Raw genomic sequence first — 17,106 nt, 5'->3', positions numbered from 1 at the left:
AACGATCTTGACTTAAAACATCATAGCAAAAGGCCTGAATATCAGGTTTTTATTTTGAATAAACAAAAATTATAACATGTTTCAAATGGAAGCTTTGTGTAGGTCACTATTGTAGTGATTTACCCTATATTGATAAGAAATAAAGCATTTTCAAACTAATTGCTTTTGTTTTATTTTCAGACCCATTGTGTTCACACTGGCATTACATTATTTTTATTAATACAAATAATTAAATAATTAAATTCAACACTACAGATGCAGCTTTGTTTGTAATTTGTGCTAGGTATAGATTAACAGCATAACTGAGTTAAAGAATAACTAAACCCCTGGTCAGAGCCTGACTACACCCACTGGCAATAATTGAAAAATGCAAGAAAAGTGGGCAGATCCCAACGGAGATAGAGGGGACGAGCTAAGCTCGTACCATGTGTGTGGTGAGATCGTAACAAGGGCGTGGTGAGCTTAAACCTGCTTACGTCATGAGTTATTTTTTGGACCCAACATCCAATAGGAAAATTCAACTGCAGTAGCCACCGTTCAACCTGAAGAGGGCAGCACTCAGACGTTTTACACCATATATTGTAGTATTGAAACACTTTATATCCAAATGTCAAAAAACTTACTAAAATCAATGAACAGCACTAATAAACCATCATTCTTACAGATCATTAACTAAAAAAAGTTGGTTTAGGGTTTAGTTACTCTTTAAATCACACAAATAAAAATCACTGTATATGCAAAATTTACATAAATTATATACTGATGCTTTAAGCTCCAAGGTTCAAGTTAAAAGTTCTTTATTTGTTCCCGAATGGGGCAATTTGCTGTGCAAGCAGATAGCAAAACACAATCACACACAATTTGCTATCCAACAAGCTGCAAAAATGAAACTAAACAAATATATCTCTGAAATGCGAGTTTGCATTAATAGTTCTTTATTGAGCCAATATTCATATTCTGAATGCATACAAAGAACAGAACATGGGTTTAAAAACACTGCATTACCTCTTGAAGCATATGACGTATGCAGTGTTGGGCAAGTTACTGAAAATTAGTAATTAGTTACAGTTACTAGTTACTTTTTTAAAAAGTAACTGAATTACTCTCCCAGTTACTGTGTATCAAAAGTAATTAGTTACTAGGGAAAGTAACTTTTAAGTTACTTTTATGTCTGCTTTTTAAATGTAAATATAAACAGTACTGAACAGTCAAACACAACATTTTTAGACTTACTTATTGTTATCAACAGGTAGTAAGTCCAGTCTAATACTTAAAACGAAATAACTGTAAAAGTCTGTAAACTTTAACTATTTACAACTTATTTTAGTAAAGTTTCTTTGAATATTTTTGTTAGAAAGTAATAATATGTAAGATTACTTTTTTATGTATATCATTTAGACCATTTAGACAAATATTCTGTATGTTTACATTGAAAATATATTATGTGTTAAAATTGTGTAGTGTCTCTTTAAGAATTTGGGAGCTGTGTAAAGCTAGCAGCTATTGCGCTCTCTGGAATGCAGTTTTCCACGCATCCGTGATATTTTAGATTTAAGATTATGTTTGTATATGTTTTATGTTTGAATCAAACGAGATGCAAGATTAAAGGAAGATATTTAATCCGAAAACGGAGTACGGTGATTGTTTTGTCAGACACGGAGTGAGTGAAACCGAAACCAAAACTGAAACTTGCGCAATTGCGGATTGATCTCTTCCATGAAAGCCGATGTAAACGTCTGAAAACATATCAACATTTCTCAGATTTATTACTTTTGTGGACTACAAATTCAAGTTGATATCAGACGACCGGATGGACTTATGACTGGCGCACATTTTTTAAACAAAGGTATGTCGTCCGGTTTTGATTTTTCATGTTCATTCTGTACGCACTGTCGGAACTGATGAAGTTTAATGATCCATTGCGCCGCCCACCATGGTCCTGCGACGTTAGATCAGAAATGTCTTGTCTGCAAGTGTTAATTCATCACAAAATAGAGTAACGTGAGTAACGAACTCATTTAAATTTCAGTAATTGTAACTGCGTTACTTGATTTAAAAAAATACTTTGTTACTTGCTCGTTACTGCTAAAAGTAGTGGAATTACAGTAACGCGTTACTTTGTAACGCGTTAGTCCCATCACTGGACGTATGTGAACTAATAGATATCAATATTGTATTTACTTTAGATATTACTGTACATGTTAAAGAGGCACACAGATCCAAAATCAAAACCTACCTGTATTACTTGGACTAATGCTGAATGATGTGTATTGATGTTAAACTCATTGGGGTGGTTTCCCAAACAGAGATTATCTTAAACCAGGACTAGGCCAGCTAGAGGAGGAGCTGTTAATCTAAAACCAGTAGACCAATGGTGACACTTAAAGTCCGCCCTGATTTGCATAAAACTCTTACTGCAACTTTTGGAAATGCAAGCACAGAATGCGGAAATAAGAGCAAGGGGAAAAAACAGCACAAGCATACAATAAATTAAATATGAGGAGAAAATACTACAGAGAAGGAAAAAAGAATAATATAAACAAATAAAACGTCATTTTGTATGCAATTTGGATAACTTTGGAGTTGTTTTGTCAGTTTTGTGCAATACAATTCTGTTTAAAGTTCTGATTTGCGCATAGAATATTTTTTAATCCGTGACCTCAATACATTTGGTGGCAATATTATCCCATAGATGTTTTAATTTTTGGCCAAAGCTGTGGATAAACAAATGTCCACGTTATGATAACCATACATGCCAATATTGTGGTGTATACCGCCATACTGTTACAACTCCACACGTGGGTCGCACGTTTATTAAGGACACGGAATACCCGCCATACTCCATATCTTGTGCATTAGTCACGCCAATGTTTCGTCAAATTTCTATTTTTGCCATAGAAACAAGTCAAGATGTTACGTTGGACATAAAGCGCATTTTTCGTTGATCGTAACGACATAAGAAAATTTGCATATTTGCACACAAAACACATATGATATATCTGCAAATGATATCTGTATACTATATATTGGACACTCTATTCTCTTTATATTTATAGAAATGCATTCTACTGGTAATTACATTTGTCTGTACTATTATATGTTTGCACTAACTATCAAAAAATTATAGAAATGTGTGTTTTAACACATTTGGCAATAAAACTCTGAGAGTTGAAAACACAAATGTGTTTATTCAGGATTTTCTTTTAATTCCACCAGATGGCACCAACTCTTTGCCCAAATTTTAAATGTTCTAGCTCTAATTACTTACTTACTTACACAATGAATTAATTCATTATTAAATAATATATTAATAATATAGTAATATATTTTAATACAATATTTTAACTGTTTGATATAAAAAGAAGGTGCATAATTTGTATGTTTGTATATTGATCTGAATATTGTACATCTAAAAATGGTTCAATTGTAAAATATATTACAGGTCAAAAACATCAAAGATATTGACATTTTTTTACAATAATGTATTAAAATTGTAGCTACAAACTACAATTACTCCACCAGAGGTGCTGTAAAAGTCATAAAGCAGAACCGCAACAGTAGCCACACCCACTAGAGCAGAGACGACCAATCGGATCACACCTTCAGGACCATAACAACAGCAATCGTAGTCTGAGAAAACAAAGAAACAACATGAAACAGATCAGTGTGTTTCACGTTAAAAGGAAACACGATAATATTAATTAAAAGTTACACAATCTGATCCTTATCTCTTTAGGCCCAAATCTGCAGCAATTGACTACTCAACCATATCACAAAAACATGAAACTGTCTGTCATTATTCATCCACAAAAATACTGCAGGTAAAATAATCACTGCTATACCTCTGCACCACAATACAACAAAAAATAATGCCGCATCTGAGCTCTTAATTTGTTTCATAATACGTTATTTAAAGACATATTTATATTTCATTTTTGTGTAATATTACACGGTACCTGTCAAAATAATTTGCTGCGTTTGCGTTACTGTGTATTATTAGTTTTGAGCGGTTGTTATCTGGGAATAACAAACCTGCAAATGTTGCGACTGGCTAATCATAATCAAGCATTTCAACAAGCTGTGTAATAAACTAAAATATAAAAAATACAGGACAAACCATAAATCCTTACTCACCATAGACAGTAACTTTGAATTTATATGAGATCTTCTGTTTGGCGTTGATGGTTACTTGATAAAGTCCAGTGTGTTGAGTTGTGATGTTTGTGATGGTGAAATCTCCAGTCTGATTATTCACCTGCAATCTGTCTATGAATCTCCCATCAAGAACATCATCATATATTGAGACTGTATTGGTGTCTTTATTAAATTTAGCTATGATGGTCCCATTAGTTTCAAACCTCCACAGTATCAGATCATCTCTCAGTATTTCAGTATCAGTGTATAGAGTAAGAGAATCTCCCTCCATCACTGACACTGACTTCACTTTATCACCAAACACACCTGCACACACACCAAAGTTCATCAAAGTTTTGAAGGTAAAGTTTATTTGGTCTTTTTAATTTTTAACAAAAGCAGAAAGATAAACTTGGAAAGAGATTTGGAAATGTGAGCTTTGGAAGAAAGATTTATTTAAATATAGAAAATGACCTAAAATATTTAAACAGCATGGAAAAAGATCTCTGAATGAATAAAACAGTTATTTAAATATTTTAAACTTCAGGCTTTGGTTTGGTAAATATTCATTCATGTATTTAAACAAAAGATTCATAAAATTTCTATTCAGATTCTGATGAGTCCTAAACTTTACTGACAGAATTAAAGTTAAACAAATCTTAATAGAGGAAAAACCTTTTATCTTCCAATACAGTTGTGTTCAAAATTATTCAACCCCCAATGCTGTTAAGGGTTTTAGGGAATTTAGTGTACATTTGTAATTGTATTCAGAATGAAATCCTACAATGACTTCTTAAAGAACCATATGCAACTAAAATGACATCAATTGGTTTTGTAATATAGTAGTAAATGTTTCTTTTGTGAATTCTTCATTGACACAATTATTCAACCCCTTAAAGAACTACCACTCTGAAGAACAGAGGTTCATTGAAGTGTTTTCAATCAGGTATTGAAAACACCTATGGATGTCAGGGAACAGCAATAAAGCCTAATAAGCAGCAATTAGGCAGCTTTAAAATGACTGTGATACTCAACTCCTTCTAAACATTTACTGGTGTGGTTACAAACATGGTGAAGTCAAAAGAATGGTCCAGGAAGACAAGAGAAGAGGTGATTAATCTTCACAGGAAGGGCAATGGCTATAAGAAGATTGCAAAGATGTTAAACATACCAAGAGACACCATAGGAAGCATCATTCGCAAATTCAAGGCAAAGGGCACTGTTGAAACGCTTCCTGGTCGTGGCAGAAAACAGATGCTAACTGCGACTGCTGTGCGCTATCTGAAGCGTAGAGTGGAAAAAAGTCCCCGTGTGACTGCTGAGGAACTGAGAAAAGATTTGTCAGATGTGGGTACTGAAGTTTCTGCTCAGACAATACGGCGCACCCTGCGTACTGAAGGCCTCCATGCCAGAACTCCCAGGCGCACACCCTTGCTGTCTCCAAAGAATAAGAAGAGTCGACTGCAGTATGCCAAAAGTCATGTGGACAAACCACAGAAGTTTTGGGATAGTGTTCTGTGGAAAATTAGAACTGTTTGGGCCCATGGATCAACGCTATGTTTGTAGGAGGAAAAACAAGGCCTATGAAGAAAAGAACACCTTGCCTACTGTGAAGCATGGTGGGGGGTCAATCATGCTTTGGGGCTGTTTTGCTTCTGCAGGTACAGGGAAACTTCAGCGTGTGCAAGGTACCATGAATTCTCTTCAGTACCAGGAGATATTGGATGACAATGTGTTGCAGTCCGTCACAAACCTGAGGCTTGGGAGACGTTGGACCTTTCAACAGGACAATGATCCCAAGCATACCTCCAAATCTACTAGAGCATGGTTGCAGAAAAAAGGCTGGAACATTTTGAAGTGGCCATCGCAGTCACCAGACTTAAATCCGATTGAGAACCTCTGGTGGGACTTAAAGAAAGCAGTTGCAGTGCGCAAGCCTAAGAATGTGACTGAACTGGAGGCTTTTGATCATGATGAATGGGCGAAGATACCCGTAGATCGCTGCAAGACACTTGTGTCAAGCTATGCTTCACGTTTAAAAGCTGTTTTAACTGTAAAAGGATGTTGTACTAAGTACTAAGATTGAATGTCACTTGGGGGTTGAATAAAACTGAAAATGATGTGAGCACAGAAAAGACATTTGTGGTTATTTCATTATAAATGTTATGTTATATTTGTCTGACCTACACATGCCTCTTTGATGTAATTGTAAGCAGGATGACTGAATGATCAAAATCAATGTCAAACCGGCCAAAACAATCAATTTCAGTTGGGGTTGAATAATTTTGAACACAACTGTATAAAGAAATTAAGCTTTTCATTTTAACCATAAATCCATAAACAATTAACTGAATATAAATATAAAAACTTCCTGATGAATATTTAGATTATGTGAGACCAGACATCCAAACTAGATTTCATGATAGTATCTTAATTTTTATATGAGAATTAAATCAAATGCATCTTTAGTCTAAAATTAAAATTAAACATCATAACTCTGTACAAGCAGCTGAAATAAAACATTAAGAAACATTTATAACTTACCAACCAGAGACGTGAAGCACAAAGAGAGAAAAACAAATATGAGAAACATTTTCTTCAGATGTCTGAAATAACAACACAACAACAATCTGACAGTGTTGTGATTTAAAGTCAGCACTGTTAATATCGTTTATGATGATAAACCAGTTTAAAGAAATTAATTGAATTTGAAACTCCCATCAGATGAATTTAACCACAAGCCTCTTAAACCCCACCCTAAAAAATGTTACAGTATGTGTCCTAAAAACACAATAGCATATTATATAGATGCTAATTTAAAGCGCTTCAAGAGAAAAAAATAGAAAGAAAATCAATTAAATCTTAAATCTGATATCAAGAAGTAAACCTGATAAACTTGAATAAGATTAAATTAAAGATAAGAGAAATCATTAATTAAAGTGAGATGATCAGTGTAAGGACCTGAGAACTAGAGTGATAATCTCAGTCTTTATTAAAGATAATCTGGTAAAGAGTAGTACAGAAATCCACCCTGCTGTTGATAAATGCATAAAAATGTTTTTTTTTTAAGTCTTAAGCATCTAATTCTTGCTATATTGTTGATTATATGATTTATGTAACGCTTTGATATGACTACATATTAATACATACTGTAAACTCTCAAACCTACTATTGTAGAGATGAGACCATGCTACCTACAGAGACATTTCAAACCCATTGACATACAAACAGATCATTATATTGAAAACCAGCCCTGCTTTAAACCTGGAAGTCAACACGCATGCTCAGACAGACCTCACAAACTGATGTTGTGTTAATCTCTATACAACTTTACTGGAGATCACAACACTGTCAGATTGTTGTTGTGTTGTTATTTCAGACATCTGAACTGTTGAAGAAAATGTTTGTCATGTTTGTTTTTCTCTCTTTCTGCTTCACTTCTCTGGTTGGTAAGTTATAAATGTGTTTTTAATGATTTATTACACCTATTAGTACATTGTATTTAGATTTTAGACTAAAGATGCATTTTATTTAAGTCTCAAATAAAAATTAAGATATTATCATGAAATCTAGTTTGGATGTCTGTGATCTCACATAATCTAAATATTCATCAGGTAGTTTTTATCATTTATATTAATTGTTCATGGATTTATAGTTAAAATGAAAAGCTTAATTTCTTTATATTTGAAGATAAAAGGTTTTTCCTCTATTAAGATTTCTTGTTATTCGGGTGAAAGTCTACTGAACTTTAATTCTGTCAGTAAAATTTAGGACTCATCAGAATCTGAATGGAAATTTTCTGAATCTTTTGTTTAAATACATAACTGAATATTTACCAAACCAAAGCCTGAAAATTAAAATATTTGAATATCTGTTTTACTCATTCAGAGATCTAAAGCTCACATTTCTAAATCTCTTTCAAAATTTATCATTCTGCTTTTGTTAAAGATTAAAAAAAAACTTTATTCCAAAACTTTGGTGTGTGTGCAGGTGTGTTTGGTGTTGAAGTGAAGTCAGTGTCAGTGATGGAGGGAGATTCTGTTACTCTACACACTGATACTAAACTACAGAAAGATGATCTGATACTGTGGAGCTTTAAAACTCAGGGGGCACTCATAGCTAAAATTAATAAAGACACAAATAAGATCTCAATATATGATGATGTTCTTGATGGGAGATTCATAGACAGACTGCAGGTGAATAATCAGACTGGAGATCTCACCATCACAAACATCACATCTAAACACACTGGACTTTATCAAATAAACATCAACGCCAAACAGAAGATCTCATACAGATTCAATGTTACTCTCGGTGAGTAAAGACTTATGGTTTTTCTTTAAGAAGATTTGAGCATTTGGCAAATTAACTATAACATTACTCTCAATAATAGTGTCTCTTACTTTACATTGATATGATTTAAATTTTTGTTTTTGTTCTCTCATGTTTTCAGCTCGTCCGCCCGTTCCTGTCATCAGCAGAGACTGTACAAAAAACTCTTTATCAGTCTCAAAATGTGTGGTATTGTGTTCAGTGTTGAATGTAAGAGATGTGAGTCTGTCCTGGTATAAAGGAAACAGTTTATTGTCCATCATCAGTGTGTCTGATCTCAACATCAGACTCTCTCTATCTCTGGAGGTTGAATATCAGGATACAAACACATACAGATGTGTACTTAACAATACCATCACAAACCAAACTCAACATCTCAACATCACTCAACTCTGTCAGATGTGTCCAGATACAACAGGTGTGATTAATAGTGCTTACTGAGCTGATCTAGTGTACTGTAACTGATCAGATTTAGCTACAGCACACTGTAAAAATCTGCAGCATTTTTGTCAAATCAACATATATTTTTATGTTACTTTAACTTAAAAAATTAAGTTAAACAATTTTAACTTGAATTTATAAGTTATGTCAACGTTTTTAAGCCAAAAGTTAAAATTGTAGGTTGTAGGTTAAGTTGTTTTAACTTGGTGCTGATCTTCACTGATCTTAGATCAGATTTAGTTACAGTAATGTCTGTTATTATTCATTACAGTTCTTACCTTCATTCTGATCTGTTGTGTTTTTGATGGATCTCTGATGATTGTCACTTCTGTCCTGATCTTCTGGATCTACAGGGAACTCAGAAACATACAGCAACATGGTGAATATCAACTAGTACTAATACAGCTGTATGGTAATAACTACAGTATTATAACAAATAATGACATAATTATTATTGTTCCTGAAACAGTTCAAACCAGAGAAGAGGAAATCACATATGCAGATCCAACATTCTATTAAAAAGCAGCAAATGAACCGGTGAGATGATTTATTACTATTTATAGGATTACCTGAAATCTGACAGATTTATTTCATCACACAAGCGCGTACAATAAATATGTTTTACTTGTTGCATAGTTGTGTATAGTTTTGTACTGGTCCCAAAACAAGCTGCTAGCAACCTTTTATACATACAAGACACAAAGATATTCATGACAACAAAATGAACGTAGCTGAAACAAATCAGACAAATCCAAAAGAGGACAAGAGAAACACAAAAACTAAACATAAAACAAAACACATGTGGATACAAGTAGAGATGATTCAAAGAACAAAGATGATTCAGTGTCTCTACTAATCTTTGTTCAGTCTTATTAAATTCATATAATGTATTTTTACAGTATAAAGGACGTCTACAATCTATATTAATTGCCATTGTAAAATACATTTTTAGCACAAATGTCTTAAGATAACAAAACATTCACTTGTACAGTTACAGTATAAATTCATTCATCCAGCACATCTTCCTCATACTCTTCCTCCTCTGTTTTTCAGAGTGTTTTCATGCATTGTTGGTATAACAAGATATCTATACCTTCTGCACACACTGAGATTGTTTATATTGTGTACAACTGGTTTGCAACACAACTGTAGTGCAGTGTGAAATGTTTTAGTGAGTGACAGTGTTGGCGGTAACGCATTACAAGTAACATTACATTCATTACATTACACAGTCCTTCCAGAAAAACGCTGAGTTTTTTGTGATTGTTGCGGGCAAAAGTCCTCGATTTTGCGGCACGTTTTCTTAAAAAAATGCGATGGAATATGCGGGATATTTATGCAATTTATGCGATGGAATTGCGTGAATTTGCGAAAATTGCGGAACTTGCAAAAACTGCGGAAACTTGCAAAAGCTGCAATGAGGTTCACGTCACATAATCACGTCACTTCATAACATTCCCATGGCAATAGAGGACATGGCTGCGCTTTTGGGAAGTAAATGCAACATTTTTTAACTTTCTGCTTATATATATGTGACTTTTTGCTACAAAAATGCGGAGATTATGAAATCATGCAAGCCCCGCATATTTTGTGCGTGGAAATATGTAATTAATGCGGCGAAAGTGCGTCGTATTTGGAAAAAATGCAGCCTCGCATACATATGCGGACTTTGGCTGATTATGCAATATATCGCGCGATCGCACAATCGCGTTTTTCTGGAGGGATTACATTACTATATTATTCTATATTATTCTGAAGTAACGAGTAATGTAACGCATTACTTTTTAAATGTACACATTAATATTTGAGTTACAAATATTAATAAAAAAACACAAACATTTAAAAAAAAGTAATGCAAGGGCTTTCGGATGCAAATTTGGATCGTATTGAAGGAGGTCATGTACTCCGATCTGTGATCCGATCAGCAGGAGAAAAGTACACATGTAAACGCGGGAATTGTAGTATTTTTTCAATGGATGGATGGAATACACTTTATTGTCCCCAAAGGGGAAATTTGTATTGGGCATAGCACTACAATCTGTTGCTTTACAACATATCAACACAAAAACACTTAAATGGGATGCAAAAATAACTTGTGCACATGTGCAGAACGTTTGTGCTCCAAGTTCACATCTTTTAATTACCTCTTATATCACATGGTTTTCCTCACAGAAATTAGCTATAGCAAGGCAAAAGCATCACGCATTATTATGGTAACGTTAATTGGGTCAAGAGCAGTACACGCAATGTACTAAATTCTGCAGCGTTTATGTATACTTTTAAAACATTAGGCTACTTAAAGTAATAAAATAGCGTTGTGCATCTGAAAACTTTTTAAGAACAACTTTCTCCAAATCAGTTTTGACTTTTAACCAGCGATAAAGTGTGAACTGGTTGAGAGATGCTGTCCGCAGCGTAGCGTTGCCAAGTCCTCTGCTTTTTCTTTCCACCAGTTGTTTTTTCTGTGGGTTAAAGATTAAATGATTTTGTTGCTTAGTTATTGATATTTGGGCAGTGAATAGTCATTGGGTTGCTTTTTGTTTATAAAATCTGTTTAGTGTTAATCAAAAGTCTGCGCTTGGGTTCTTATCAAGCAAACCCTGACAAGGGTCTTCTCCATAGTTCCGTTATGACTTCCTGTTTCAGTTAAATGTTACCCCATTAAATTATGCTACACATTGCAAAGCACTTCAGTGGGTGTTTTAGTCTTATTTAATGCATACACAACAGTCTCTGAATATAGATTAGTGATGATTTAATGAATTGATCTGATTATTATTGACTTGTTACTAAATGTTTGTTTTCATATGTTGTGTGTTTATGTGTAAAACTATCAGAAACACTGTGATATAAATATAAATTAATAACTATGAGTGTAGATATGACCAAAGATTCATAGTGCTTTTAAAACCCAAAGCATGTCTATTTTTTATTTTTGTTACTGTATGCTTGTGACACTTTTAGAGCTTAATTTCTGAGTTGATGTTAAACCTGAATTAGAAAGTAATGTGGTTTTGTTCTGTTGGTGGACATGAGAGATGTGCTTGTGTTAGACTATTAGCAGCTGTTTATGGTTTATGTGTATATGAGAGGTGAGAGTCAGCTCACCTGACTCTCGTGCTCTCTGTAAGACCTTCTCTGCTCTTTTTTTTACTTATTACATAGTTGGATTTACTGCAGTTGTGTGTGAAAAGTGTAGTGGGCTAAGCACACAACCCTGGGGGGCCCCGGTGTTCATGGTCATGGTGGAGGATGTGTGCTTGCTCACTCTAACATATTGTGTACGGTTTGTTAAAAAAATCCAGTATACAGTTGCATAATGTGGTAGTACCAAGTCCAAGTTCATGTAATTTGTTAAATAGTTTGTTTGGCAGGATTGTATTAAATGTAGAACTAAAATCAAAGAGAAGCCTTGCATATATGTTCTTATGCTCTAGGTGTTCCAGCAAGGTGTGTAGCACAATGGCTACGGCATCCTCTGTTGCTCCCATGCATTCACAATCACTTAATAATAATATTTCACACATTTATGCTCACCTGTACATTCCATTTAATTAGACAGAAGTTATTCCCGTTAAAGTATGTCCACATTGTCCCACATTGGGTCTCAGGCAAAGAGGGCTAAGGTGTTTGACCATTTAAATAAATTACAGGGCCGACATTTGCCTCTTTCAAGAAACTCATCTGGCAAAATCAGATTGTAACAGAATCAAATCAGCTCAGTATAATTAGGTATTTTCAGCAAAATACAATACAAAACAACGAGGAGTCTGCATACTAATTTATAAAAACATTTTATTCACCCATAATAATACTATCGCTGACACTGAAGGGCGCTACAGTGATGAAAATAAGTATTTGAACACCCTGCTATTTTGCAAGTTCTCCCACTTAGAAATCATGGAGGGGTCTGAAATTGTCATCGCAGGTGCATATCCACTGTGAGAGACATAATAAATTTTTTTCAGAAATCACAATACATGATTTTTATTTGCATGATACAGCTGCAAATAAGTATTTGAACACCTGTCTATCAGCTAGAATTCTGACCCTCAAAGACCTGTTAGTCTGACTTTAAAATGTCCACCTCCACTCCATTTATTATCCAAAATTAGATGCACCTGTTTGAGGTCGTTAGCTGCATAAAGACACCTGTCCACACCATACAATCAGTAAGAATCCAACTACTAACATGGCCGAGACCAAAGAGCTGTCCAAAGACACTAGAGACAAACTGTACACCTCCACAAGGCTGGAAAGGGCTACGGGAAAATTGCCAAGCAGCTTGGTGAAAAAAGGTCCACTGTTGGAGCAATCATTAGAAAATGGAAGAAGATAAACATGACTGTCAATCTCCCTCGGACTGGGGCTCCATGCAAGATCTCACCTCGTGGGGTCTTAATGATCCTAAGAAAGGTGAGAAATCAGCCCAGAACTACACGGGAGGAGCTGATCAATGACCTGAAAAGAGCTGGGACCAACGTTTTTTGTCATGGGTGCCCGCACATGCGCGAGTCATTTGTTTTTCTTGGGCACTAGATGATCCTGCTGCTAAGTTAACACAGCGTTTGAGTTCACCTCCATGTTTCTCTGTGCCACTGACTATATTTGATGAATTGATCTGATTGTTATTAAATGTGTGTGTTTTTATGTTTGTGTTTATGTGTACAGGGATCTGCAGTAGAGGATGATGTGGTGTATGCAGGAGTCAAGAGACGATAAACAAACTCTCTGTGATTCTCAGATCAACATTCAGCTGTTTAATCATCTTCACTTTCGGCTATAACTTTACATTAAGCGCTTATTACATTTAAGATGTCTGCATTCTCTCTCACTTTCAAGATGTGTAACTTCTCCATTGAATTCTCAAGCATAATACACGCTAACAACAGCTAAAATGCAAGCATACATCAACAATATTTTACCATGTTTTAAATAATGTTTATAGACAACAGTTTAAAGAAAGACAGAACTGTACATTATCAGAAACAACTAAAGTATTTGATTTTAAAACACAAACTATGTCTATTTTTTATTTTTCTAACTGAATGCATCTGACTTTAACAGGTTCATTCAGGTTCAAGTGATGCCTGATGTGGAAAGAAATGTGGTTTTGTTATACTGGTGGACGTGAAATGTGCGTTTTTATTTAACTGTTTGTGGTTAATGTGTATATGTGTGTGCACGTGAGAGGCATGAACAGTGTGTTTCTGTAAATACTGTGTGACTTTATTCACTGTACACAAAGCATTTTAATTCACCTTTGCTAATATTTAACAAATAAAAGATTGCTTTAAATCAAACAGTTCTGTTATAGTCGTATGCAAAAGTTTAAGAACCCCTGACAATTTCCATGATTTTCATTTATAAATATTTGGGTGTTTAGATTTTTTTTTAATTGGCAGTCAGGTCCGGGTCTGTCCCAGTTCAATTACTTTGGGTCACAGGTCTAATTCACATTGTGTGTAAAAGCCGAGTCGATCAGAGAACGGCCGTGATCAGAGTCAGTCAGTGCTAACGCGCTAAAGCTCATGTGCAGTTTCAAGTGCGCCTATGGTTTCTATGATGATAACAACTGACTCTTGTTTTGAAACCAGCTTACTGTAATCCTGCACTAAGCTGAATTGTTTAAAAAAAATAGTCTATAATGACATCAAAATAAAAGAAAGTCTGTTTAGTTTGTTATTTAGTTGTCAAGCAAATACATTGAATACTAAAAGTGTAAAGTAAAAACTGTTACTTGGATCTAACTCAATAAAAAGAAAACATTTTCCAATTACTTTTTGTAAGTTTATTGAACTAACTGATATTTTGAGTAGTGACAACTTAATAATATGGATTTCAACAGAAACAGTTCCAAATAAATGAACATTAAACACCAACAAGTCATAAAAACATAAAATAGAGTTTAAATTCAAATTTTACCCTCCAAATGCAGTCCCATGAAAAGCATCCTGGGAACTACGAGTCCACTGCGTAGTAAGTTATGTTTAATAAAATCATTCATGTAGTTTCAACACAAAATGATTAAGTTAAATTCCTTCTTACAAATTTAAGTGGATAATACATTATAAAGTTGAGTCAAAAAGTTGAATTTACTCAATAATGTGTTAATTTAGAATCACTTAAATTATTCAAATTCTTATGTTATTTTAACTCATATGTTGATTAGAAAACAATAATTAAAATTTTTAATACAGTTTACTCATTTTAAGTTGGTTAAATCTACTAAGGCACAGAAACACGTTTGAATCAATTAAATATTAAATGACTTTGACTGCATCATTACCACAAACTTGAGCAAAAACATCAACATGCATTAACATAACTGTATTTTTACAGTAGCATGATACCAGCTGCATAAGATGTAAACAACACCTGACAATACAGTAAACAAAATATTGTATGCTGTTTAGATCACTGACCCCTCAATATTCAATCTATACTGTTGACTAGAGAGTCATCTAGTGTACACTACAGGAATTCACCTCTTTATGATCAGATCTGACGTAGGTCAATAGAAACACATCTCACAGCTACCAAATTACTTTTGTGTGATAAAATCAATATCATCATGTGTGTAAAGTTATAGGCCTATCCAAAGTTGTACACAACTTGCATTGATATAACTTTACATAATAAGTAAGTTGTAAGTAAGTTGTTACCGAATGTAAGTAAAATTTTACTACACATTAATTTAAAGACGTATAATGTTTACATTTTGTAGCTGTAAGTTACTTCTAAAACAATATATTTTGATGTTTATGGACTGTCTCGTTCACTTCTATTGTAAACATCACACTGTAACAGTTGTGTTTGTTAAAAAGCTGAACTAATGATTGGGGTCAAAGGTGAAGCCTAAAATTTTGTGGTTTCAATTAAAACTCTCACCTTTGTAAGAGATGTTGATGGTGATGAATTGGTCAGGTTGATGCTTGATGAAGATAAAACCTCCACCTGAGAAAGATTAAGCTTTTATTACAACTCTGATTAATATAGCATCAACTGATGAAAAGATCAATATTTCTGAAGCAAAAAGTGAACAGAAAATAAAACATTAAATAGGAAATGTTTAAAATGTGTTTTTTACACAGTTTAGTTTGCAGTCATGCGTTTGTGAAACAATACAAATCCAATTATAACCATTAAATGCTCATTCTCTGATGTTTTTGGCAAGTTTGTGTTTTAAATCAACATACCTGACACGTTAAAACTGTTCAGTCAGTCTCACAGCAGCTCTTTTGTGATAAATGTCGTATTTTGTGTTTCTTTAAGATGAACTGTACCTCTGTCACTCGGTCAGATCTTTGTCCCGTTAACTTTACTTTTAGCAGATAATCGTTTGTTTTTCCTCAGTTTTACCTCAGTTTCCTCGACTAATGAAGTCATGCTGCAGGATGTTGTGCTGCTGAAGCGACTGTACCGATGAGCGCATGCGCGGTTGTGTCTAGAATGGATATAGCAATGGCAAAAAAAACTCGCGGGATGAGCACCGTTTTCATCCTCAATCTTCAAGTCTAACCCTAGACCCAAAGTTTCGCTAGATTTAGGTCGTAGATGTATCCCATTTAGCCAGAACCGCTGTTTTGATCCTACTTCTACTCTCAAACAAACCCTAAATTCAACATTTCGCGAGATTTAGGCCGTTGCTATATCCCATCTAGCCAGAGATCGCGGAGATTAGTTTTTGACAGTGAGTTAAACAAAAAGAGACGTGAGCGGGGCACATACTTCAATATTTCCCATGTAAATTTTATGTCTATCACTGAAACGTCTAAGGATATAGAATACACATTTCAATAGTGTTTTATAAAATAAGTAGGGATAGTAATTGATTAATTTATGAAGAGAGTGAATCAATTATGTTGAACTTTTCCTCTATGATTTTTAAAAATCATTGTGTGTTGACATTATAAGCTGTTGGTTTCTACTCTGACAACATTTATGGGATATCTCTTTCTAAATTAACCGTTATTTTCAGCTGTTTTTGTAGTGGTGAATATCTTCTGTGGACACAAGATGGCGCTCTACTACAGTATGTGTGTGTAAGTAAACTCAAACAAGTCTTTCTGTTTTAATTTACTGTCAAAACGCTATAATGTGTAAATATGTTGTGAATGTAGTTTAATTTTACTTAATATCAATGTTAAATTAATTTGAACAAGCAGACGCGTCTCCCCGAATCAGAGTTCTGGCTAG

At 34.2% G+C, this 17,106-nt stretch overlaps 1 protein-coding gene and 1 long non-coding RNA gene across 2 annotated transcripts in view; one reads left to right on the top strand and one right to left on the bottom strand.

The window, feature by feature from the left end:
- Window positions 1–3,530: 3,530 nt before the first annotated feature.
- On the bottom strand, window positions 3,531–4,454 carry LOC141363034 (uncharacterized). Its single transcript, XR_012368542.1, has 2 exons — window positions 4,135–4,454; window positions 3,531–3,630 (listed from the first exon to the last, which is right to left on the bottom strand). It is a non-coding gene; the product is annotated as an uncharacterized lncRNA (long non-coding RNA).
- Window positions 4,455–7,313: 2,859 nt separating this feature from the next.
- LOC129453502 (uncharacterized) overlaps window positions 7,314–17,106 on the top strand; it is an 84,884-nt gene continuing 75,091 nt past the window's right edge. Inside the window, exons 1-4 of the mRNA XM_073865273.1 lie at window positions 7,314–7,404; window positions 8,125–8,448; window positions 8,588–8,884; window positions 9,179–9,286. Of these exons, the coding sequence (XP_073721374.1) occupies window positions 7,314–7,404; window positions 8,125–8,448; window positions 8,588–8,884; window positions 9,179–9,286 (820 nt within the window). The remainder of the gene's footprint in view (window positions 7,405–8,124; window positions 8,449–8,587; window positions 8,885–9,178; window positions 9,287–17,106) is intronic.

The sequence above is a fragment of the Misgurnus anguillicaudatus genome, unplaced genomic scaffold, assembly GCF_027580225.2.
Source record: "Misgurnus anguillicaudatus unplaced genomic scaffold, ASM2758022v2 HiC_scaffold_31, whole genome shotgun sequence".
Classification (NCBI taxonomy): Eukaryota; Metazoa; Chordata; class Actinopteri; order Cypriniformes; family Cobitidae; genus Misgurnus; species Misgurnus anguillicaudatus.
This window is presented reverse-complemented; position numbering and strand designations above follow the sequence as displayed.